Here is a 26,237-nt window from a genome sequence, read left to right as displayed (position 1 = left end):
GGCTATTAAAACCAAGAATAATCTTTTAGTTGTGTTCTTGTGATATTTCTGTTACCTTAGTCTTCCCAATTTGCTTCTTATTTTACAGTTAGGTATGCAGTAATTTTGGTTTTAAGAATGTTGATTTCATTTGAATTTAGTCTCACGTCTTGGGGCATGACCAAACAGGAAAACAGCTTGCTGAGAATGCTTTACCAGTTTTATTAGTGTTGCTTCTTTATCTATACCTAGCTTAGGTAATACAACTCTATATTGTGAGTTTACAGAAAAGGTGTAGTCAAAAATTCTTACCAAATGGAGCTTTTTTTTTTGTAATCTTCTGAGTTCTTCTTGCTCACAGAAGATCAATTTTTGTGGATGGAGTGTAGTGGTACTTAAAGATTTTAGAATCTAAAACAATAAAGTCAAGCACATTAACTTTGTCCTTGAGCTGGCAAGCTTGTTTTTTCAAACCTAGACATTGAAAATCACACAAATTCTGCAGAAACACCTAGACCTGCAAATCAAATCCTCTAGGCTGATGGTCTAGATTGGCCATCTCTTGTCATTTGTTCACTGCCAGGTGCATCCTGAGGAACGAATGAACTGTTTGGATGAAGAGCCATATTATTGCAAGAGGTTCTTCCAGTGAAGTTGCATTGCAAGGTGTAATTGTTGTGTTTGTAGACGAAGAACTTAGTTTTCTTGGATCATTGATCTTAGTAGCTTTCACAAATTCTCTAGTTTATTGAAGAAGAACATCAGGTTTGTAGGCTGTGATAATCTATCAGTGCAAGTAAAGCAGAAAGCTGAACTTCTCAGAAATTTGTTATGAAACTATGCTTATTGTTTTCAAAAATTGTCTTTCTACTTCTTGTAGATATTTGGTTTCTTGGCAATGGCAGTGTATGCTGTGAACACATATTTAGCTATTAAGAAGTGGCAAATGAACAGCAGACAGCAAAGCAGTCGGCAGACCAGTGATTACATGCGTGCTCGGACAGAATCCAGAGAAGTAGATCATCGCCCGGAGATTCAGCGTCTGGATGCATGAGAGCAGCATCTAGATGGGACTGCAGAGGAAAGAGAGAAGTGCTGAACTTGCTCATGGAATACAGTGTTTTTTCTTTATTTAAGAAAGAAAAGGAAAATCAGATAGTGGCAAAGAATGCCCAGCCCAGATATGTGCAGAGAAGCATCAAGTCAGAAGCTGTTTTCATGAAAGCAGTAGATGTTGGCCATTCAAAAGCAAAATCTTTTCAAGACATCCACATATATATACATATATTGTATATATTATGTATAATATATTATATATATGTTCTGAAGTATGTTAATGTTTTGGATTACTGCGCAGAACTTCTCTTCCCTTTCCTAAGAGCAAGCTCTGAATATACATGTTCTGCCACTGTTTCTTCATCTGTCATAAAAATTAAGACCAGAGCTATCTTTTTTTGTTTAATATAAGAAAGAAATCCACCAGGAGCAAATTTAATACACATGAAAAGGAAGTAGGGGGCAAGTAGCCATAACTTTACTATGTATCGTGTCCAGCAACGCTCTGTATCCTTCCTTGTGCAGCCTTGGCAGTGCAGTTCAGTTCTCACCTGCAAGATTGCACGCTGTTTCGTTGTTGTTTCATTTACCTAGCTGCCACATGAAAGTCTCTTCTGTTTTCTGATTGTTGATTTAATGCTGAGGCAGTTATCCTTTGGATTATTTGCAAATCATCACATGCAGTTCGTGCCTGACCTTGCTTGTATCAGAACTTGTGCAAGATTAGTATATCTTATTGAATGGTCACCACAATGCATCCAGTGCAAGTATGTGAACTTTATGCTGATGTTGGATACATGCTGTTTTTCATTCCAAAATGGTGGAGGGTGGAGGAAACTTGGGAGGCAGGGTGGAGAAAGAGAATGCTGAGGGGCACAGTGCTAAAGGAGAGAGGATGAATTGTCATCTGGTAAACCTGCGTTCCAGTCATGTCTTTTTTCTTTTTTCTTTTAAGGTTCAACCTTTCTGAGAAGCCTAGGGTAAGCAGTAACTAGCAAAAATTTATGATATAAAGTGTTTCTAAGATTGCAATACTGTGATTCATCTGAGATGCTTCTTGTTTAGAGGATTACTTGTTTTTTCTAAAGTTAAACTGTTGGTAGTAGGTAAAATTTGTTTTTTGAATTGGATATATCTGCAAACATTTTTTCTAATATTTCTTTATTGAGGAATGGTTTTACCTAATTGAAGTTTTCTTGTTTTAATTTTACTTGCAATTAAGATAAAGGTATTTTCTCTAATCAGAACTTGAAATGTGAGTAATCAGTTAAATATTTCAATGCTTTTTTAATGATTGATGTTTTTTTTTAATCTGTGTAATCCATTATTTGACATCAGAGTTGAACAATTTGTATTAATCTTGTTTAGCCGTACTCTTAAGTGATTTAGCACAGTTAACTTCTGAACAAAAGGCAATACGCTGCAGACAGGTGACTTTTAAATATATAAAACTATGTTATATCAAACAGAAAGTCAGTACAAGTGCCTGGGTGTCTTTAATACTAGAAGCAACGGAGGGTGTTCCAGATTTGAACCTTACATTGCAGTTCTTGGATCAAGCAATGGAATTACACCGACAGGTAGAAAACTGGTAACAAAACCAATGTCTTTGCATTTTTTGTGGGTTTTGTGTCTATGGTGCATTTTCACTTAAAATTAAGAGTTATTAATGAGGTTAAAGAAAACTTGGCTTTCTAGACCAATAATGGTTTTCCAGTTACTGCGTTAACGTTTTATTGTAGTTTGTTGAAAGTTAGCACCAAAGGTAATGTCAGTTTAAAAAAAAAGATTGGAACGTAGAAGCTAACTTCTGTTGTTGAGCTGAGAGCATCAACATTTTATTAAGGTGGAGTCTCACTGGGTTTAATGAGTTTTATGAAATGTAAATGACAGTTCCACGTTCAATGTGGCATGAAATAAGTTTCTTGAAGTCAGTGTAGTTGCTTTAGCCCTTCTGTTTTTCAGCAGTCCACTTGAAAGTAGCACAGACATATGTAGACTGGAGTTGTAAACAGACATTAAGGCAGTTTGCATAAATGTTATTAAAAAAAAGAAAAAGCCTTATTAAAATACAGAATCTTGTTCTGCAGAAGATGGATACTTCTGGAATGGTACCTGCAGAAGTTAGGCGTGAGGAAAGAGTTTAGGGTAAGCATAGGCTTTTCATTATGAGTATATCCTGATGCTGGTTAATGAGAGGGCTGCAATAACACGTATGAAGGAGAATGTCCTGTTCCTCTTCTGTAGTCCCTGTGATGATTCTGGTTCTCTGATTTCTCAGAGGTATGTATGGGAGATTTCGTGCATCTGCAAGTTTTGTGAATTTGGTATCTTTAAAATCCATACACCTTTCCTAACCTGAACAAAAGATAACTTTGCAGGGCCTGTTCTGGAGTGAGATTGCAGAAAGCTTCTTATCTTTAGCTGGAATGACAAATGCTTACTTAGTATGAATGATAGTTATATTTCTAATATTGTATAATACTTCATCTTATATGTAGTATTCCTGTATGACTTTGAGTGCTATTACATGGTAAATAAGTTTTCTTGAGTTGAGAACAGTATTTATTACTTACAGCACTCATGACTTGAGCTTAGCACAGCTTTCAGGGTAGAATTCAAAGAGAATATGATTTTTAAAAGTTTTTTAAAAGAACTACTATCTGATAACTTTGTAAACAGGAAGACAAATGTAAATTTGTAATTTCCTTATTTTGGGGACCAAAGATGATTTTAGTATTGTACAGTATATACTTTCTTAAAATCTAAGTTAAGCATTTATTACTCTACAGAGACATTATTTGCTATCTGGTTTATAGAAAAGGGAAATAAAGTAGCTATGAGACAACTAAAATTGAAACACTGAGTTCATTTAACATAAGCATTCTTAATTCCACCCCCTTTACAATTACAATTTCATGTGGTGTATCGAAGAAGCAGTAATCTTTGTTGTTAAGATTGCTATCAAACCTGCAGCCATTAAAAGAGTAGAATTAAAAAAAAATAAATGAAATCTTTACGGAAGAAAATGAGTCAGAAAGGTTTTGTGATTTGCCTTTTTGAAATTTGCTTAGAAAAGTGGCACTAAGTTACTTCTTCCAGCCAGCTAGTCTTGCTGGCTTTTCTTAGTTTCAAGTGTGCTGTTTAGCTCTACAAAGGGATCCAAAAACCACTGTAAATAAAAGAAAATGAAAGCTAAACAGATGAATCTCGTGGGAATAGGATGCTTGAAATGGTAATGGCATTCTGATTAATCCTCTTAAGCCAAAACTGAGCCCTCAGATTTGCCATCACCATGTATTCCTGTGTGTAAAAATGAGGGTAAATATTGCATGCTATGCACAGGCTTGAAAGATCAGTTAACATGAAATGATTGGAGCAACAGAGTAACTGTTGTATGGTGTTGTAAGAATAGGTATTTTCCTGTTAATACTCTGTTCAGTTTGGGCAGTCTTAGTTCAGGTTTATCGTGCATTCACTTGATGGTATGCAACTGCCTGCTATAGAATTAAGTTTCTTAAATGATAATTAAGAATGATTTGGCAGCTTAATTGCTTCTTAGTAAAGTTGATTCCTACCTACACTCTGCTTGCTCCTTTCATTTTGTAAATTCATGCCTCATCTGTCTTGTTTTATATCTAGTTTTTGTTAACCGTTCTGCCTTGATATGTATAGTGACTGCTTCAATCTGAGGAAGATAAGAATAGTGTTTTCTATGTCCTGCTTGAGTATGGTACTCTTCCCATCTGTGATAGCTTATAATGTTTGGGGATGGATCTGCTGGGGGATTTTTTTTTTTTTCCCCTGTGGTCTTTGGAAGCCATCTGGCATAATACTGCTTGTGTTTCTTCCTAAGTTTTCTATAAGGAACCATATGCTCAGAGGTTATTATTAGCATCATCTGCCATCTACCTCTGCCTTTTCTGAGAGACAAGGTGCTGACCTTTGAGATTTGATGCCTGTATCTCAGTCTGTTCTGTCCATCATTGGCTTTATATTCAGAAGTATGGCGTGAGCAGTGAGCTGTGCCTTGGAAACAACTCGTCATCTTCTGTTGTGTCTCTTAGGTGAGAATTTAAATAAAATCAGTAACATGGGGTGCTTCTTTATAGGCTTCATATGTGATTCATCGTGCATCTCGTGATATTATCTAAATTGATTTAATGTATTTGTTTATATTTCACTATTAAGTCTAGAAAGAGGAGGGGAGAAGTGAGGAAAAAATCCAATTTGTTAATTATGTATTTCTTTTCCCTCCGTGAATTACATTGCACCACGTGATGATTGTCCCTTCGTAGTACAGCAGGCTTGCTGTTTCTTAAAGTGCTGTGAACCACACCGGAAAATTCATCTACTGTAACCTGTGTGTGGACTGTTAATAATTGAGTCAACCTTCAATTTCCTATAAATTTATAGGGTCCTAAACAAGTCTGACATTTGCCATCTTTGTGCTATTTTGGGAACATGCAGGTACAGCAAATGCTTATTTAATATGTGGCTTTATAATGCAGCGCCCCCCCTTCTTCAGTCTGTGTTCTAAATCTGCTGTTTTCTTGTCCTATGATGTACTTGTAAGCATTCCCACATGTGTAGGTTCCCTTTTTCTTTTTTCTTTTTCTTTTTTTTTGTTTTTTGACTGGGGAGTGTTTGTGGGGCATAAACCTCTCCATCTTAGTAGCAATTCAAACTGGGTAGAAAATAATGTGCTCTCTCCTCCTTTGATGAGATTCTGAACAGTTTTTACGTGAAAATCAGTACAGCCTTGTGCTGAAAGCTCTGGAGCCAAACATCCTGAGTTAGGATAGATGAAAAATTAGGCACAACTATGAATTTGAGATGTGGTAAAGGGTCAGAAGAAGACAGACAACCAGACTTGATGTTCAGTAACCTGGCATTTTGAAAATGATGTGTGAACTTGAATAATCCCCTACTGCAGAAGGAAAAATATCTTCCTCACATCTTAGTGGAGATGGAGACATTTGGACTTGGTTTAAAAAAAAAAAAAAAAAGTAGGCTTAGAAGTGTTCTTATCTCCCTAATTCCAGGGCCATGCTGGCCATACAAAATGGTAGGAGAGATTTGACACCAACATTGTTAATGGCGTGCCTTAAAGCTTGAGGTATGTTGGCAAATAATGTGATTATCTAATGACTTCTACTCAGCTGAAGTGTAGCACTTGGTTCACAGTGGCCTGCAGGACCTCCAGGAGCTTACATCAGGAGGACTCTGTACCTGGAGGAAGGCATTCTTTCAGGCTGAGATTTCTGCCTAGTCCCACTGAGACAAGTAAAGCTGTCGTGTAGCATTCCTGAACCTGGGACTTTCATTTTGTCGTTTGTAAGATAAAATATTATGGTTTGTTTGGGGGGCCTTTTAACTAACAAAGATCAAAAGAACGTGTAGATACAGATATGTATTTTAATCTTAATGGCAATGAAAGTAATCGTTTTCTATGAATCTGAAATGGGTACAAAACCCAGCAGAATGTTCTGCTTTTTGCCTTTTTTGGAAAAAAAATACTAGCTTTATTTTAATAGAAGGAGTTGATTAAAAATGAATTCACACAGATATTCAGGAAATCTCTGAGTTTTTTCTGATATTTTCCATTTTAGCCACTTACTTAAATTGGTATTTGATAGAGCCAGAGGAGTACTGCCCTGCCTGAGGAGGTTCCTTTGTTGTTTTGGTCTTATTTTTGCATTGTATTTTTAAAATCTGCCCATAGTTTAGCCATTTGTATTCCATAGATAATCTGTCTTAAAATCTGCTTACACTGTGATTTATAGAAGCCTTTAATTTAGAATATACAACACAATCCAATTTTCTTTTGGGAATATTCAGCTTTAAGAATTGTTCTTATGTATGCCCAGAAGTAAAGGTTGTCTGTTTATCACGAAAATGTGGTGAGGTGAAGTTCCCTATCCAGAGTCCCAGTACACCTCTTTCAAAAGCGTGCTGGGTGGATGACTTGGTGAAATTGCCTTTTAATCTCTGTGGGTTAATAAATGTATTTTTTTTATAACTAGCCACAGATATTCCTTTTTAAATTATGCTTGGCAAACAGAAGATATTTAATTTTATATACAATATACATAGTTACCTTGATTGACATATTTATAACAGAGCTTTGAGTTTACTATTAAGGTTTTATCTGTATGCTGTGGTCTTCATGGGTAGAAGTTCTAAAAAGCCAGTTAGCCTATATGGAAGGATATAGAAGCTATCTTCATAAATTCCGAAGGAGGACATCAGAGCATTTCAAAAAGCAATAGCCAGACCTTACTCAGAGAGTGTCTGTTTTTCCTTGTCTTTCACTGGGGCTGGTCCCTGCAGCTGTTTTAGTAACATCTGGATGTGAGTAACAGCATGAAATACGACTGTCTGCCTTTTCTGACTGTCAAGGACTATTGTCTAGAATATGGGAAGTTTCAGGGTATTGTGTTTGTTTTGCTTCGGACAAACGTCTCAATAGACATATTTAGTTAAAAACTTCATGTGTTTGAAAGAAAATACCTTCTGTTAACCAGGCTGATTTATCACTTTTGGTAACCTTTTAATCCCAAAGGATTACAATCATAGTACTTCTAGCAATGTTACATTTATCCAGATGTCTACAGGTTGAAGTGGTTCTAGCTAGCACCCTTTTATTACAACAATTGCTACCTTCATTTTCTACTGTTTATTCTTTTATCTCAAATGTTTACCAGTTTCTCCTTGTTGGATTATTGCAGAGGGAGGGTGTATCTTAGCACTACAGTTCATCCAGCTTTAACTCATGTCACAGTTCTAGAGTAAGAAGATATTGTGACTTATACATTGTGGCCAATTAATTGCATTTTAAATGATGTCTGTACTTAAGATATAACAGTTTTGGCATAACGAATGACTTAGCTAATCATTTTATCTGTCTAGGCTTCTGTGTTACTGTCATTTTGAAACTATTTGTATATGTTGAAGTTTGTAAGGGTTCGGGAACCCACACTAAAATAGTAAACTATGTATTTATTTCTCAATCTGCAATTTATTTGCTCAGTTATGATTTGAAAGTTGACACTTTGTACGTCTTTTCACAGAATTGTAAACAAATACCGAAATACTGCTTCACCTAGGGTGCCTTCCATGTGTGGTATAACACCTGTCATCCACAGCAACTGAGATGTAAATTTATTAAACCAGTAAACACTATTTTTGTAATGCGAGTCCCTATTATATCTCTGGTTTTGTTGTGCTTTGTTTCTGCTAAAGCAGTTTATTGGTACTGGTCATAGTCTTACCTCTGTGTGCTGTGTAGCAAATTTCTTCTCAGAATGTGAATCAGAAGATGGTCTCATTTTTTTGCTCTGCCTTCAAGTGCTACCTGAAAGATGAAGTTGAAGCACATTGCTGAAGTGAAGGTATTTCAGCTCTGTTTCCTTGACATGTGTATAAAGAAGTGCTCAGTGTGGGATCTCTGTATCCTTGGTGCTAATTTGGGCTCCTCTAGAGAAACACAGTAGATGCAGTCTAAACATTCCTAACAGTAGCTATATGTATGCTTAATGGTGTCTGAGGAAGGAACATCTGGGCCTGGATGTAAGACTTGTCCCTCGGGTATAGTTCCTATACTGACAGGTTTGTAGTTGTGAACAGCTCAGAAATGTCAGTCAAAGGCAGTGGGTTAGAGTTGCATCTCGGGGCTGAGCAAAGGGGGTGCAGTTTTTCTTCCGACTTATGAGTATGCTTCTGCTATGTAATACCCTTGGTGTTTCACTTTTGAAGTACAAAAAATTGTAATATATTGCCAAGGAAAATCTCTTAAGTGTTCTGTATATGCTGCTGCAAATGCAGAAACTGGCTCTGTTGTCCTTACTCAGGCAAAGTTCCCCATTGACTTAGGAGTCTGCAAGATAAGGCATCCATTTATCACCAAAAGCATGTTCTGATTCAAGGATTTGAAGAATCTCACAAGCTAACTAATGTTAGCATAGAGCCCATGTACAGCCTTGAAGCAATCTCACGGTATTTGGTAAGTATTTTTAGTGTTTTGAATTAGATTGCACGCAGACCAGCTGATAAACTCAGTGCTGTCTGTAGAAGTACCAACTGGCTGTGATCACTGTCTTGTCACTGTTAACAGCAGTAGCTCACATGTGTAAGGATAGCATCTTCCAGCTCTGTTTGTGAATGTCGTGCTGTTAACGTGCGAACAATTTCGAAGGCAACTGTACGAGAAAACACAACCCCTAACTTGTTTCTTTATACCAATAATGGGTTTTCAATATGTTGTGCCCTTGTTTTCTGTTGGTTTAAAGCTGAACAAAAACACACGTTGAAGAATGATCTTGGAATACAGCAGTCCTTATTTTAAAAATCTACACAATTCTAGTGTAATTTAAACGGTGTATTTATCAGTTTAAAATGTCATTTTACTTTTCCAGTCTTTTGTATATGGGCACGTTACTTTTTGTAAATTTTTAATTTAGATGTCTTTGTCGATTTTCCTTCTGATATTTGACGATTTGAGCTCTATGGATTTTCATGGTACTCTTCTGATTATGTCTTCATAGTGTTTAAAGTCTGTATTTTTGTATGTAGGGAAAATTGTAGTTTTCTAACACTTACTTTGATCAATATAGTATGAAATCATTTGTGAAGGATTTCCTGTTTAATAAATGGACGTATTAAAGTATTAAAGATTGTCTTCATCTGTAAAGGCAATATATAAGTTCAGTGTTATGGTTGATTAGTTGACTATGCAGCAAGTGCAGTTGCTAAATGCATTTTCAATGCAAGACAATGTCATAGAGATAAAAAAAAAAAGAACAAAAACACAACAAAACAGCTGAACAAAAGATTTCTGCCTGAGGTTTCTATGACTCTGGAGGTTTCTGTGGCACACTGGAACAACAAAACACTGTATTTTGGGTTTGCAGCATCGTGCTCTGGACTGAGAAGGGATTTGAGGACCAAAATGTGCAGTGAGTGGTAGTGCTCTGCCATCTCCTGGGCTAAAGGTCACGTATCTTACCTTGATGCGACCAGTATTTTGGGTGTTCAGATGGCTTTGGTGCACAGATGGCCGAGTGAGTGTTGTGGGAATGTGGATTGCATGCTTGAAAGCCTGCAAGGGAGGATAGCAAGTGGGGGGGAGGTTGGTGACATTAGTTGGGGTGTGTCAATGAGCTTTTGTGGAAGGATTCAGTATGGACGGACATGTGCTTGTGCATCTCTTCACCAAGATAGACTGATCATTTTGCTCGTGTAGGTGCTCAGCAGTGGTAGTCTTAACAAGTTGTGGTATTACATCTGTTGTACTCGCCTAGAGATCAGACCTTAATGTAACTGATGCTGTTCAAGTAACCAGATGGTTAGTGCTGGATGTAGTGGCATGTTGCTGCTGGCATGGTGTTCCCTGGTCAAGAGAAGCTTTATCAGCTGTGGAATAGAACAAATCATGTTTACTTTGTCTGTCTTTTAAACACTGAAGAATGACTTTATTCTCCTGGGAAGACTGTGATTGATTTCTTATTTAATGAATGTCGTGGATTGGGCTAATGAAATGTGATGGGCAACATCCAAAATACATAAAAGCACAAGTATTGCCTGATTCAGAATGAATGCTGGTATCACTGTTCTCTTTTTCAAGGTAATAGGTGGAAAAAGCAAGTTTTCTGAGTGTATGTAATCTTTTTGTTTTATCTTCTAAGTTTTGCACAGCATTCAGAGTACTGTGACATCTTCCAGTAAAGGTGCTGCAGTGGAGGTGAGTGTGCTTTATTTTTCTAAACAGTTCTATTTATTTAGAAAAAGCAAGATTTGTTTGCATCCTGACTTTTAAACCAGTACTCCTGATAAAAAGGAGTCCCAGATACCTTGTAAGAAGACTCATATTCTCAGTACTTATGTAAATTTCTTGTGCTTCCTTAACATAAGCTCAGAAAAAGTTCCAAGGCTGCTAGGTGAATCATATGTAGAAATATAAGATGGTATGTGCCTTCTCTTTGCTTTTAGGGGACAGTTTGTGTCCTTATTGTTGAAATCACTTTTTTAATCTCTCAAAAGTCAAAATTTCAAGCTACCTGTTAGAAGGTTTATCTGAGCCTACGAGCAATACGTATTGCCTTGTTTTACACATTATAGAAGTGTAGGTATCAAGAATATGCATTACCAGTATCTGGCTGCAAGTACATACTCACTTCCTAATGCAGACCACTGTTTTCCTAGCAGGGGAAGATGCAGCTGTAAAATATAGGCTTAGAAAATTGTACGGTGAACAAAAGCGTAATGAATTAAAAACATCTGCTTGCTATGCCAAGCATTAAATAGTCATCTGCTTTTAAGCACACCAGGCTGGTGAAAGCATGCTTCTCAAATACCACGTGGGCTGAGATGGATCGCTTAGTAGTACCTTGGAATTATTTTGTTAATTGGAAATGTAAGGCTTTCAGGACTTTGAATAGCACAGGTGAAAAGCAGCCTGAGGTGGAGTAATGTACAGCGTGCGCAAAGGACAGCAGAGCCTGAATTGAAAGGGTGCTGGGAAAGGTCTTCTGAATTCCCAGGTTTTGCTATTGCTGAGCGCTGTTCAGCATGCACAGAAAGTCAAAATGCAGATTGTTGTGTTCTAGTTGTAATGAAGGCATACATCAACCTGTACGCTTTTTGAACAGCTCCTGTTTGGAACGAGTGTTGTCACTGAAGAGACACGTTTGGTTATGATACTGCTGGCACACCAAAAACAAATAAGACTGCACACCATAGGCGTAACATTTGGCAAGAGTGTGGAGAAACCAGTGCTCCCACTCCTTTTGATCTTCACAGTGCAGAAAACAAGCCAAACAAAAACCAGGCAGACTGCTTCTGCCATGCACCAGACTTTAAAGTATTGGCTTTAAAGGAATTATTTTTAATTGGATTTTCTTTTCTGAAATGCTGTTCATAAAATACCCAAATGCATTTTATTTCAGTCGTGGGAATAGATCTTTTTATTTAAAAGGCTGGAATCAAGCAACCACTCGACCCTGGGAGCTAACTGCTTAGAAATAAATGAAATCATCAAGTGCTTGCATTGTCTGAACAGGCAATTCAGCACATGCCTAATGAAGTCCTGAAGCAACTTCTGTTTGTTGTGAGCAAGGTTGCTTTTTCCTGTTGATTTTGACTATTCTGATGGGTAAATTTAACAAGCATTTATACTGACTGTGTGTCTTTAAAGGGTAAATCCAAAGGGGAATCTTATTTTACAATGTTGTTATCTGCCAAATGAGGTCACTACATATGATGCCTACTACATATGCTAAAACAAATGCTTGGTTATTTATTTATTATTTGCTTAAGTAAGGATGAAGATTCTCCTTGCAAAATATGTAACCATGTGTGATTGGCTGCCAGTGCTGTCCTCTGCATCTCCAGAATACAGTGTCCTTTGTGTCAGAGTTGCCTGAAATAGCGTTATTCCCACTGTTCAGAGGCAAGGATGAGATATTTAAGTAAAGACACCCAGTGTTTCTATTAAAAGAGATTTAATCCAGCATGGTTTCTAAATATTAACCATGTACTAGTTTCTGGCTGTGGCATGCAGTACACTTAAAAAAAATAATAAAAAAATACAAATAAATTGAATATAAAAAGCCCAGATCTCCTGATGTCACAGTGAGTGTCAGTAAAACATGACAACAGAGAGGAAAGAGAGGATTTCAAATAAGAAAAGGTCCAATGAGCTCTTTTCAGAAAAGCAAAGATTATTTATCACATCTGGAAGCAAACATCTGGTTTCCTTTTATTCCCTCAGTGGTGTGAGAACAGGAGTTGTAGAAGCTGCCTGGTAGACATCTCCAAATCTGGCCAGCACCTTCCCAAGCACCAGCTCACTGTCAGGTACCGTGCTTTTGCCTGTTAGCAGCCAGCTGCCAGCAGGGAATTGGAACCCAAGCAGTCATTTTGTTCCAAATGAAATCTGCTTTTGCTGTTTTAGCTCTGTTTTCATTTATTGTTAGTACCATCTGCTCTCACTTTAATTATTTTTTTAAGCAACATGTTCTGCTGTATTAATTATTTTAATGTATACAGGTTTCTTTGAAACATACCTGATGCCATATATGAGAAGCATGCCATGCTGTTTCCAAGTGATACACGCTTACGTGTTGGCACGCAATTTGCAAGTTAAGTTGTGCTACCCATGAAAACATGTTCTTGTAAATTCAGGTTTTTCCCAAAAATATTAAAGTAAATCTTGTCCTTGTGAGGCGAGGGTGAGGGCTGAGGACATGGATTTTGTGCAGACATTCTTTATTTTGGAGGTTGGCTTTTTTACCTCTTCACAGTGGGAAGGAAGTTGCCCTCTGGAAGTCCAGGTATCCTGAGTTTTTCCGGTACAATCATCTGTTTTGTGGACCCAGTAGAGCAACTACAGCGCTGTTTCTCATTGGAAGACCAATGTTGGCAAGATAGAGCATGAGATCAGACAATGATACCTTGCACGCAAACATGTGCAAGCTCTCATAGGCACATGGTGTAGCTGGGTGGTTTTGGGAAGCCTTCCTTACCTGCATGTGCAAACGCACATGTACAAGGGCTTCCACAAAAACAGTAGGAAGGGGCTGGTAAGATTCCACTTCTGTTCTACCACATATCTGTGGTGAAACTGCAGAAAATGAGAACGTGATCCCATCCAGGCAGCTTAAAAAGTGATAATGTCTGATGAGGCACCGTTACACTTTGAGATTTATGCTTGCTGCTCATTTCCAGTTGTCACTTGTTATCGACATTTAGGCAGTAGATACTGATGTACTGAAACCAACTATAATCCATGCCTTGATGTGGTTGAGATAGTGGAATGCTCAGACTTGAGATAAATGTTGTTAGTTAATCAAGAAAAATATAAGTGAAATAGAGGCATTCTGGGCCTCTTTTCTTTGGCACAGCAAGAAGTATTAAAGCAAGAAGTAAGTGTTAAAGACTTGGAATTGAGAAAGCATGTTAAAAGCTCTGCTATAAGTTTAAAATACTGTGTTCCCATTTACTCGGCACGCTGCATGCCGAACAACAAAGGGTTGTTTGGATGCAGACCTCTAGGAGGTTGAAATCTGTAGAAGCCTTAGTTCTGTATTACGTATCCTTATTTCTGGAAGAGTGTTTAATGGTATTGGGAATGGTCTCCTTCACCACACCACTGCCCTATGCTTTGGTGATTCCATAAACAGTGAAGTGGAAAGAGGATATTGAGGCTGAAGTAAGAGAGATGTTTCAATTGGCAGTGCAGTCAGCAGAGAGGAAAGTGCTTGATTATCTTCCCTTCACACTCGGCTGGTGTTTGTTTTTTCAGTCTGAGTCAGAATCGGAGTCTTCATCTGAAATTTAAAACAAACCAAATAAAACACAATAACGAGAACAAATTGGAAATTGGAGCAGCTTTAGCTCTAGCTGAGAGACACCTGCTGCTCCTCTGTGGGTGCCTGCTTCGAAGGATGTGGTGTATTTAGGGGAGGAGTTTGCAACGTGCCAGTTCTGACTAACCTGCTAATACAGCTTTAAATGACATTTCAGAGGACTTGGTGAAAATGCCACAACAGCAAGATAGACAACAGTTCAAATGAAAGAAGCTGCAAAGATACTTCTGTTAGTGTGACCACTGAGAGGAAGCCTGCTTACAATATGCTTCCTGTGCTGAAGTATTGCTGTTTGATGCAGGTCTTGGTTACGCACTGCCAGTTAAACAGATCTGAAAGCCAGAAGCTCTGGGGCATTAAGAAATCCCTGTGGGCATACAGAGATGCATCTTGCCCAAGTGTGAGACTCAGCTTGCAAGAAGCAAGAGAATTCTGTCCCCTGTCATTGAGAGCCACCGTATGAACGTGGCTTATGCTGGAGGAGCAGTGTTGCAGGGCAGGGGTTCTTCATTGTCACCCCCAGCACAGCTGCTTGACTACGTGTATGCAAGTTCAAAAGTTTCTCTCTCCATCTCCAGGCCAATAGACTCTAACTTTAGTCTAATTTTATACCCTAATCACCTGATCTTGTTCTTGTTCTGTGGCCATTTCAGATTGTGGGGCTGAATGGTTTTTAATCTCTTTAACACTGTTTCCTATGATCTGTTCCTTTAAGTCATCTTTCGCAAAAATCTGTGCTGCACAATTACTTCTATAATTGGATTTAGGAGGTTTTCAAAGTTAGATGGCACACAACTCTGAGAAACTAAATCTCAAATTCTTGGTTTGTTAGGATCTTAATAAATTGTGAAAATTCCAGTTCTTCTGGTTTAATACTAAGGACCTTCATAATTTGGCTTAGTTGAATATTTAGTTGAAAACTTAGTACCAAATGATGGTAGCCGAGAATAGGAACTCTTGCTATTTGAGTGCTCTTGCTGACAAACGAAGGGTGAAATAGAGAAGAATCACATTTCATGCTTGTATGACCAAAAGGATTTTACCTACCTTCTGACTTGCGCCTTTCAGGGGACTCAGAACTGCCTTGCTTGAGAAAAGTAACCAGGTCATTGAATGTTATGTAGAAATCGATAGCGTACACTATTGTGGCTATAAATCCAAACACCTAAAATGGCAGAATTGATGTGATCCTTAACAACATGTCTATCAATGACAGAACAAATCAACCGAGTGACAAATTCCAGTAACATCTTAGTTTTAAAATTGTGTCTGATTTGGGATTGCTCAGTAAAGTTCAGTGGCTTACAGTACTGGGTGTAGTTCTTGCCTAGCTTGTCATGTCTTTATGCAAATTTTATGATGCATAAATTATTGATACCTGTAGTCAAGTTGCAACTGCAGAAGCTGTATCTTATTTCTGAATGTGCTGATACTAATAGCAAAGGCTTTCTCCTGGACAGCCCACATACAAGAGGGTAAAGTGATGACTGCTACTGTTTCAGTTTATCCAAGCAAAATTATGCATTTGAAGCACAAAGGTGAAATCACTTATTTTGGACCGTCCTTAGCAGTTACATGTATATTATTGCTGGTTCTGCTACATTTGTTTTTTGGGCAGGAACAGTTGAGCTTTATCTTTTTGACACAGCTAGTGAAATTGCAAATCAGAATAAGTGTTTTCCCAAAGTCATGCCATTAACTTTGAGCAGTAGTATTAGGATGAAAACAGCTATTTGTTGATTCAGAACCTGTTCTCCTAAATAACTGACTGTTTCTTCCCTGCTTTTTAGGCAAATTCTTCACTTTTTAATTCAAGTGTTTACTACTTGCAGTAGGGTCAAAATTTGTTTCTGATGCGTGTTCCTACACAGTTCATTAAACTATTGAAGAGGAAAGCTGACATCTACTTACTCCGGCTGCTTTGGATGCTCCATCACTGTATTTTGAGACAGCAGCGATTGAAATGGCAAAGTAAATAACAGCAGCAGTGACACAGCGCAGGAAATCCTGTAAAATAAGCAGTGTGGGAGCATCAGCTCAGTCGCATAATTCCGACACACACAATCCTCTGAGAATCGCTTGGGAAGTTGTAAGCCTTTGGTGCTGTCTGACTTGCCTGATGCTGGAACGTGACTACAGCCTTCAGTAAATGAACTATTCATCTGGGAAATATTTCTATATGAAATATGACTGAAATCTTGGCATCAGCTCCTGAGAGTGCAGCTCTGCTGGGCAGGAGCCATGCCCTGTAATACAAGTAGTGATGTGCTGGAGCAGCCTTATCTGTGAACGGTTCAATAAAAGAAGAACTGTGATTCGTAGGGCTGTGTAAATCATGTGAGCCAAAAGAATGGTATCTTGACCTGTTCACAATGAGGTCTGCATTTTCAGGCCAGATGGACAGGTAAGGTACTGTCTCAGAAGACAAATCTACGAGAAACTTGATTGGTCTGGAGTTGGAGCGAGGTCAGTTACCTCTGTTCTGCAGCTGGAGTATGTTGTGGTAATGGATATAATAAATAAACATACAAGTGCTTGTTTTCTTAGTTCTGTATGAAGAAATTGAGATTACTGTCTGAAAAGCAGGCAAACTTTCATAGTCACTACTATTGTTTTATCCACCAAAGGCCTTTCTAATGGTATTTTTATTGATTGAGAGCACTAATTCAAATCTCACTAGGGTAAACTCTTGTGAAGCTGTACCAAAGAGAGAGCCCAATCTGACTACATCAGTGATTTATTTACTTTCAAAGAATGTGTACTGATAGATTAATGCTTTCTTTGTATTGCATTTTTGAAGCAGCAGAGACATCCAGTGGTCACTGAGCAGTAATTACCTGCAACTGCAAATGCAAAAATGTCCTAAAGAGCAGCCAGCGACCTCTGCCAGCAAGAGTAGCAGGACATCCCCACTTAACACAATTAGTTGTCCGTCAGCATGTGAGTATCTAAATGCATGTGGATATCTGCATCTGAACAGCTTTTACCTGAGGTTTTAAAAGCAGTCAAGTGCATGCCTCACTTTCACCATGTGTATCATTGAGACCTCAGCAATGGAAAGGCTCAGGCTGATGTTGGCTGCTTCTGAAAACCATTTGCCCAGGCAAAAATCCTGTGCTCTAACAAAGCAGTGCTATGTGTCAATACCTGGAAAGCTATAGTATATTGTAGAACATAATTTAAAGAGTGCTTTGGGACCTTTTGAATGAAAGGTAAAATGGACAAACTTCTCATCAGGAGTAAAACTACTAGCAGCCAGCCTGAACTCCAGTATAGTCCTTTTTCTTGTACTGTACAATTAAATCTGTGGTTATAGTTCATATTTCACTTACTGTCAAAGGCCAGTAGAGTCCTTTAAACTTCTCATTAAGTTTAGAGGCATAGGCAAAAAAAAGAAACAGTGCCAGCAGAAATTCTAGGAGTGGTGCCATCATGAATGCAGAAGCTGAAGATGCAATATAGCAGATAAAGATGATAAATGACAGCACCTAGAGTAAAAGGAAAACACTCATTATTCACATGGAATGGCAGAGCCTTAGGCAGCTGAGCAGCTTTGAAGTGTTACTGGGCTGATGATGGCGTATCTTGCTTCCTACTTTTTTTTTTATTTTATTTTTTTGCACAAAATGAATTTTCTCGTTCACTGAGGAATAAATCTGAAGTCATGCCATTTATTTCAGTGTGTACATTTGGCTCTCCAGAGATCTTGGTAGATTTTCACCTATCTGAGCCAGTAATTCGTTCTGGGTTGTAAACAACTCTTGACAACATAATTCTGAAAATGCAGTGGAACTTTGCCAAGCAAACAGAGCTTTGAGCTTTCAGCCATGACAGTTGTCATTTGAAATGCAAATCATTGCTCAGGTACCAAAAGTAACTCAGCACTTCTAATCTTCTTTGAGTTGAAAGAAATTATGTCTACTGTTAATGGACAAAAAAGACAGGAGTTAGTTATTCTGTGATTTCTCTGTCTCTGGTTCCGGTTTCTCAGTGTAGACAACTGTTTTAGAGAGTTATAGCTACCCCCATAGATCTATTTATTTCCATAATTTTTTTTTTATAACTCTGCAAAATAACAAAGCATGTTTTCCCTCAATTTAAATACAATTAATATGTGACTTATGGTTCAAGGTGTTTCTACAGTGGGAAAAATGACCAAGGAAAATGTACTTTCTCCTAAATCAGACAGTACCAGAGCGCTGTGCTGCTGTTCTGGACATCTCCAGATGTCCACAGTACAACAGTACTTGTGTGTGAAGATGGGAGGTGAGGGAACTGGGGCAAAACTGAGCAGTTCTCCAGTCTTGTACTTTGAGCTGGTCACATCCAAGAGGCTCCAGTTCTACTGTCTCATGGTAGGTACCACATTAGACTACACTTTCTGCGGCAGTTATGTGCTGACTTACACCTGGACTGCTGCATCCAGCCTTTCCTTTGGAGGCACTTTTTGGCCTTAGATGCTCAAGGATGGTTTTTGTTGCCATAACGGTAGGCACAGTCTGAGGAATAGATCAGGAGGGTTTTAATTCTAAATTGGGATGCTTCTCACATTCTTGCTCGTCTGATCTTAAAAGTAGACATACTTCTCCCCCAGATGGCCCCTTAGAAGGCAGATAAGGCTTTCTGAATAGTGTAAATGTTCCAGTTGAGATGATCAGTATATTTGCTTCATTGAATTTCAGAACTATGGCTTTTTTTTCATTGCTGCTGCTGTGTGTTCCTGTGAGAGCATCACCTGTACCTCAAGGAATACCCATATTGCCCTTAAAAGGTAAGACACTGATTGCTCCTATAAGAGTCACTCAGCCCTCAATATATGTATCAAAAGAGCCTGTTTGTGTGTAGGAGGCAAATAAACAGTTGAGTCCTGCTGAAGTGATTTGTTAAGGTAAGGAATTAACAAGCTTTTGTTCTAAATTCCAAAAGAATTGACCAGGATGACAGTGACTGAAGTGTATTGTTTAGATTCCTTAGGACTGGGTGGTGAAACTTGAGAGGATGTGACATTTTTAGTATGAAACTATATTTATCTTAGAAGCTTACGCATTGTTCCTGTTTCATTAGGTTGTAAGAAACTGGTCTGCATCAGGGCTGTGTTCTGTCAATATTTATCCTGTTATTTGCCTGTTGCTTGCATACTCTTTGCAGCCTTACCAGAGTTCTCACACAGCAGAGGGAACTCATTTGATGTATTTTACATGGGGGGGGTGGGGGGTGGGGTGATGTTTTATCAGCTGTATTAATTAAAGTGTATTCACACTCTGGGTTTTCTTTGGTCCCTGGAGTTGTGTCCTTTGAGAGCAGTTCAGGAGCCTGAGCTGTTCCTGCAGCTGAGGTCAGTGTGGTTGTGTCTGCCTTTGCCATGGACCAATATTTGGATGCAGGGAGTTCCAGTTCAGAAAAGAGCAAAATAGGAGCTCCTGGCAATGGTGTCATAAAAAGTCCCATGAAAATGAGGCCTGATTTTTTTTTTTTTTTTTAATTTTATTTTTTTTACTCCTGAGCACCTCTTTTTTGTGAGGATGGGAACGTACATCATGGAAACAAAACAAAACAAAAAAGTTAAATAATAGTTCTTCGTAAAGGAACTTTTCTGGTACTGCATTTCAAAAAACAAGTTTTCTCCCATGTAACAATTACTTGATATTGTGCTCCTTGGCTTTTTATGCTGGCCAGGCACTGGGAAGGCAACACTTCATCATATAACCAGCCTTCGGTTTGAGGTATAAAATACACTTAGTTCCAACAATTAAAGTAGTGTGCTCTGTAAGGGAGGCCTGCTGCAGTGCTGAGGTCACAGGCAGGATATGTGAAGGCGTTTGCCTCTCCTGCACACACAGAACAGACCCAGTGCAGCCCATGGGGATGACATGGATGCCAGGAAACAGCTGACAACATTATGCACAGCTACACACACCCTGCTGGGCGCCTCTCACTGCTTGTGGCTAAATGTGCACTGCTCAGAGAACAACAGGTTAGCTTAAACATTTTAAGTGGCTAATGGTGATCTCTTCTGACAGCAGTGTGTTTTGTTATTGTTTGCTGGCGGAGGAAATGCCTTAGTGGTCTCTGCTATTCAGGTACTTCTCCACTGTGCTCCTGGTGACGAAGCTCTTGGTGCCCCTGATGTAGAAGCGGGGCCGGCTGGCTGCAGCCCAGGGGATCTTCAAGGAGGCTGTGCGCAGAGCAGGGAGGTTTCAGTCATGAAGTGCAGTTCAGAGAAGACTGAAATGAGAAAAGACAGACAGGAAAAGAAGAAAAGAACAGGCACAATGATTTCTACATTGTGCGACATAGGACAACCTTGTATGTTCATACCATATTTATTAGGAACTGAAAAAGTGTTTCAGGGAAGGAAGAGAGCATGGATTGTATATTGACCTTGAAAACTGCAACTTGAGTGTTCTTAGGGAAAACGAACAGCTGAAGGCAAGGGTTTTAAAGTACATGGAAGAAATAGTGGCACAAGAAAAGAATAGAAAAGGAAGGGTGAAAAGAGGGGGAGGGGAAAAAAGAACCTTGTCAGAGAGAGCAATGATTAGAAAGCAGAGGAGCCAGACGGGAAGAGTAAACAGCAGAAGGAGAGATGGCAAAGCTTATGTGTGTGTTTGATGTTACTGCTGCTTGGTGGCGGCCTGGCTCTCCCAGATGGAATAAAAAATTCATAGGAAGATCAAAACAACTTCCTTCTCTGAATAAAATTTGAGAATATAATTAAGCTTCTAGCCGCAATCAGCTTCATCAGCAGCACAACTTGCTCCAGAGGAAGAGCCAGAATGCCCAGCACTGGTGGCCCGCAGGGCTGTGTACATGCTGACATGAAGAACCACACCACACTGTGAGCATCCACTTCCACTTCATGGCAAAATGTACCTCGCTGTTACATCTTTAAAAAGCTGCCTTCAACCCGAGCGTGGCAATCCTGGGCTACTTGAGTTTCTTTATCAGTATTCTGCCAAGGCTGAAGGCTTTCCTTCCCAAAGTAAGTCCAGATTGTCCTCTCTGTACATCAGAACCTCAAGTAGGGCAAGATAAGGGAATAGGAATGGTTGAGTGGCCATTGTCTTAAATGATAGCAGACTGACTGAGGCGTGGTGAATTACGACAGCTGAACTGAGCATATGCTGGCCCTTGCGTTGCACAAAACAAAGCAGTGTAATGAGGTGACTCCCACCACTGCCACTGAGGTCACTGGGCTGAGGGAATTTGCCAACTTTTGTTCCCTTTTAGCCACAGATTGAAAAGGAGAAGTAGAACACTCCACCCCAGCCAAGATATATTTGCAAGTTGTTTTCTTTGCTTTGGTGGGAGACATTTTTCAGAATATGGTAGTTGCTTTCTTTGATGTTGAAGAAAAACAAATGACTTGGTGTTTGTTTAGCTGTACAGAGAATCCCTGATCTACCATGAGGGGATGCTGATAGTTGCATGACTTTAAAGGCTGACAGATGAAGTGCACTTCTTGTGACTTGCCAAGGTGCTGGCTAATAATGATGTATTCAGTAACAGTAATGAGAAGCCCTGAATAAAAGACACTGTTCAGAATCTGCACTTAGAACCCCACCCAACATCAGTACTGTGTCAAAGCAGAATCAGACATTCAAGATAAAAAATACATAGTTAAAGCTGAGATGCATTTAAAGTTGGTAGATTTAACAAGGACTCATCTTTAAATATTTGCCCCCATATTTCATTAGTTGTATGCAGGCTGGATTTATTCTGGGGTCTGTGGTTTTCAGGGATTTCTCCTGGCCACGCTGACACTTGGAGAGAAACTACTGCTGCCTCTGTGCTGCCCAGAGGTGATGTGCCGTCTGTGGGGCTGTGAGCGGCTCAGGGTGGGCTCAGGCTGCAGCTTTGGGAGGGGTCAGAGCTGCATCCAGCCTGTCTAGCCCTCGGGAAGCCCTGCTAGAGGATAAATCCCCTTGTGCTAGGGCAGAGTGATTCGTATTGCACTTCCAACCAGTAGTTCCCTGAGGCAATGGAAGGGTGAGTGATGCCATGACCACAACGGTATTCCTCAAATATGTCATCAGGTGGAGATGTTACAAAGCCAGGCTGTGTGGAAGTTGCCATTTACTGGCCGTGAGGTTGTATAGGGACTTCCAGTAAACGTTACAGTACGTAACAAAAGTATGTGCCAATTAGCAAAGAGGAATTGATTGGGCTTTGCCGTCTTCCAAGTGTGATTCCACAGCCACGGGTGCTGCAGGAATGGGGCGGTGGGACCTGCAGCGGTCGGGGCGTTCCGTGAGGAGCCGATGGCTGCCATGAGACGCACAGCTCCCCGGCCCCATCCCGAATTCCGGTTTGATTCATAGATACCCACTGCCCAGGCGGGAATTCTCCTTCCCTCCCACACCGTACCGGTGCACGGGTCGGGATTTCTGGTTAAGGTACGTGCAACGAAACCAGGCGTTTTCAACCAAGAAGGGGCTCGCGGGCAGCGGAAGCGTAAGCCAGCCCGTCTTTTGGCTTCCGAACGTGCCGTGCCCGGCCGCCATCCCCGCCCTTCCAGCTCTGCCGATCCGCAGCGCCGTCGCCGCTCTCCGCCCCGTCCCGACCCCCGCTCAGCCGCCCTCCCGCGGCCCTTACCGCCTCGGCGAGCAGCAGCCGCCCCTTACGGGAGCACAGAAATTCCCGCGGCGGCAGCAGCGAGCGCAGCCCGGGCGGCGGCTCCGCGTTGGCCGCCGGCTCCTCCATGGCTGCGGGGCGCTCGGCTGTGGGCTGCTTTTCTCTTTTTTTTGAAGGAGGGAAGCGGAAATCATGACACTGCGGAAACGTGAAAAAAAACCCCGCAACCTTTCAGCATCCCCAAATGTGCAGCGGCTGCTCCTGGAAGGGCGGGGCGGCCCCGCGCTCCCCCGGCCGGCCGCTCCCCGCCCCGCGCCGTTCCGAACAGCCGCGGCAACGCCGGGACGCGCAGGGCTCTGCCGTCGCACACCGGCACGGCCCCAGCTGCTCCTCGCACGAGGGGGCTGGCAGGGACGCAGCGCGGGTGACTGAGTGCTGGTACACGGGTCATTTTCACTTCACGTACACCAAGAACGTTAAATAATGGACTTCTTTATTAAAGACAATTATGAAATTAGTTTTCTGACACACGGGACAATTTTCTGAAGTTTAAAATGGTGAGATTGTAACGGTGAAACTGTATCTAAAATGTGAGAACGCTTAGGAATTACATTTGCAAAATACACAGGAGCTGAAAGGTGAACATATGAAAATCCATATTCTTTAACATGTGAGCAGTAAAACAATCAAGGAACTCTCTTTCTGCTACAATGGAAATCCTATTTTGCAGGAGTGTTCCTTTCCCTTGGTCTACTGATGCTAATCTTCTGGAAAAGAACAACGGCATCAACAACACAGAGAACAAGCAACACAAGACCAAGCACCTGCAAAAGTAACAATCATGCTGTTAGTTTCCTCCATCTTGTACTGCAGCGACCAGCAGCAATTCCATCTCCCTGAGCTGGCCCTAGCTTTGATATGTGTGATTCCAGAGGGCTGATAAATGACATCCATATTTAAATCCCATCAAACTGTTAAGAGAGAAGCCCACGGCCTGGCTTTGTCTGCTGTTTGTCCGAGGAGCTGGAAAGGAGGTTCCTCCTTGAAAGTGAAGCCAAACCTACATTATGCAAGGCAGCACTTTTATCCAAAATGGAAGTCCTGCTGTCTCTGTAACTACTGCCTCGCTTACTTCTGGCCCAAAGTAAAGTCAGCATTTGCAGAAACAAGCCTAGAAGGAAACAACAGCACTTCTCTTCTCAGAAGCTTTGAACTGAAAACATATTTGAGTTTGAAGAAAATGTACATAAGTATTTAAAAACACAACTTCAGGCAAACAGCTGGAACAACACCTGCACGACTGCACAGGTGACTTTTGCAGCTCTCACCTCTCACTGTGATCTCACACATTTTTTTTTAATTCAAGCATGTATTGAAACTGCAATATCTGATCAGCAATAGAAGTGCTAAAGCAAGCCTTTTGTGGACTGGGGATTTTAAGACAGATATGCCCTAGGAACACAAGCCTAAGGGCAATTCTCTTTCTTTCAACACTGAAGATGCCATACATTCTGCCCAAACCTGTTCTCCAAGCTTTCTATTTGCCTCCTGCTTTCAGCTTTAACTGCTATTCATCTCACAACTGAGAAGTGATTTCCCAGCAGTCACTTTACCACACAGTACCCTTCTTGCTTGCTTGTGGTACCAACTAAAACACCAGCTGTGCAGCTGTCTGAAGCTGATTTGAAAAACTCACGGGGCAAGTTCCCTGGGTGGTCTGTCTTTATTTTTTTGGTCCCTCATCACATTTTAGCTTTGTTTGTATTTCAGGAAACTGAAGTTTCAGAACTTTCTAAGCTGAGTTTTTCCCCTTTGTTGTGTGCTAGTCACATCAGCTTTTCCTTTAACTAATACCAATTGCTTAAGCTAGTGAACTGGTTTGATCACAAGCATATCAAAATCTTCATAGTTTGCAAAGACCATTTTCTCAGTTTGTCAAAGAAAATAATTAACATACGCTTCACAAGGGATGTACCAGCATGTATCTGATAAAGAGCTTCCATAATGTCAGTGTTTCCTCTTACATGCTGTAACTAAACATGCTCTTAATGAGCAGCGATTTCCTCTTACATGCTGTAACTAAACAGGACAGCTCTTAAAGAACGTTATCTTGTCACACCCAGAATTTCAAGCTGTGGAGGTAAGGGCAGGTTACTCAGAAGGTTTTGTAAATGAGGTAAACTAAATGTGCATCAGTTCTGTTGGTGACTTCTTGGTGTTTTCTCCCTAACAGAATTATTTTCACATTCTTATAAATATGTAACTACACCAAATCACATCTGCTTTAAGAATGAAATTAATATGTTCTGACTTACTCCTCCAGCCAGCGTCCCGTGGTTGGTTTTGATGATGACTGCAAACAAGCCCACAATTAGCAGGAACAAAGCTGCAACCACCGAGTTGAAAATATCCTGGAAAAAGGCAGCAGGGGCGAAATGCTCACTGCGGAGTGCACGGCTGGGGAGAACGCGAGCAGCTGCCGCTGCGGGACGGCAAGAAACCGCCGTTCTGCTGCGACAACAGGACCGAACTGCGAGATCCCCGTAAGAGCAGCGGTGCCATCCGGCGGGTCCGCGCCGAAAGCACTCGTGCGACTGAATTTCCTCATCGCACCTCTATTCGCTTTTTTTTTTTTTTTTTTTTTCCCCAAGTCGAATTTACGGAACTCGGCTGTATTGGCATAGACTAAAACAACGGGTACTTTAACGTAAAAAAAGAGAGGTAAGAGGAGACCCCATTAACAGCGGAGCGAAGCGCCCGCCCGCTCCCTTGGGCAGAAGAGCAGCCGCCCCACCCCGCCCCGCCGCGCCCACTCACGGCCAGAGGCCAGAAGAGCCAGGTGAGCTTCTTGTCCAGTTTCAGCAGGTACAGCAAGAAGAACAGCAGCGTGACGAGGGCTTCCATCACTGCCAGCGCCGTGTAGGCTTCGTGGGAGCGGGAGGCAACGAAGCAGACGAAGGCTGCAACCGCCACCGCCTGCGAAAGCACAAGGGACCGCTAGCCGCCTGCTGGGCCGCGGCAGAGGGGCGTGGGGCGGCCAAGGCCGCGCCTACCAGGCGGGCGAGCTTCAGGGCGCCGCGCACGGAGCGCGGGAACGCCGCGTCCGTCGCCTCCATAGCACCGCCGCGGCCGTTATCGCACCTCGGCCGGCGGGCGGCGTCCCGCCCGCCCCGCCCAGGCCAGCCCCGCGACCGGAAGCGGCGCGCCGGAGGCCGGAAGCGGGAGGCGGCCGCGGGCCCGGAGCGGCGGTGGGGATGGGCG

At 41.0% G+C, this 26,237-nt stretch overlaps 3 protein-coding genes across 4 annotated transcripts in view; 1 reads left to right on the top strand and 2 right to left on the bottom strand.

The window, feature by feature from the left end:
* Positions 1-8,220, top strand: part of CMTM4 (CKLF like MARVEL transmembrane domain containing 4) — a 34,009-nt gene extending 25,789 nt beyond the window's left edge. Inside the window, exons 4-5 of one of the 2 annotated variants that reach the window (XR_006180122.1) lie at positions 860-1,802; positions 1,991-8,220. Coding sequence is in view for 1 of the 2 variants with exons in the window: in XM_042876941.1 (XP_042732875.1) it covers positions 860-1,033 (174 nt within the window). In the remaining variant the exon portion in view is untranslated. Of the gene's footprint in view, positions 1-859 lie in introns of both variants that reach the window. The other variant, XM_042876941.1, reaches the window with a different exon arrangement.
* Positions 8,221-12,519: 4,299 nt separating this feature from the next.
* On the bottom strand, positions 12,520-23,105 carry CMTM3 (CKLF like MARVEL transmembrane domain containing 3). Its single transcript, XM_042876942.1, has 5 exons — positions 22,998-23,105; positions 17,735-17,890; positions 16,314-16,409; positions 15,450-15,567; positions 12,520-14,363 (listed from the first exon to the last, which is right to left on the bottom strand). The coding sequence occupies exons 1-5, from the start codon at positions 23,103-23,105 to the stop codon at positions 14,335-14,337; spliced, it is 507 nt and encodes a 168-aa protein (XP_042732876.1). The 3' UTR covers positions 12,520-14,334.
* Positions 23,106-23,452: 347 nt separating this feature from the next.
* LOC122183237 (chemokine-like factor) lies at positions 23,453-26,111 on the bottom strand. Its single transcript, XM_042877068.1, has 4 exons — positions 26,030-26,111; positions 25,794-25,952; positions 25,292-25,387; positions 23,453-23,800 (listed from the first exon to the last, which is right to left on the bottom strand). The coding sequence occupies exons 1-4, from the start codon at positions 26,090-26,092 to the stop codon at positions 23,696-23,698; spliced, it is 423 nt and encodes a 140-aa protein (XP_042733002.1). The 5' UTR covers positions 26,093-26,111; the 3' UTR covers positions 23,453-23,695.
* Positions 26,112-26,237: the final 126 nt, after the last annotated feature.

This window comes from Lagopus leucura, unplaced genomic scaffold (assembly GCF_019238085.1).
Source record: "Lagopus leucura isolate 7727_CA_CO unplaced genomic scaffold, USGS_WTPT01 Super-Scaffold_100017, whole genome shotgun sequence".
NCBI classification, from domain to species: domain Eukaryota; kingdom Metazoa; phylum Chordata; class Aves; order Galliformes; family Phasianidae; genus Lagopus; species Lagopus leucura.
Note: the sequence above shows the minus strand (reverse complement) of the source record. Positions and strands in the feature narration are given on the sequence as shown.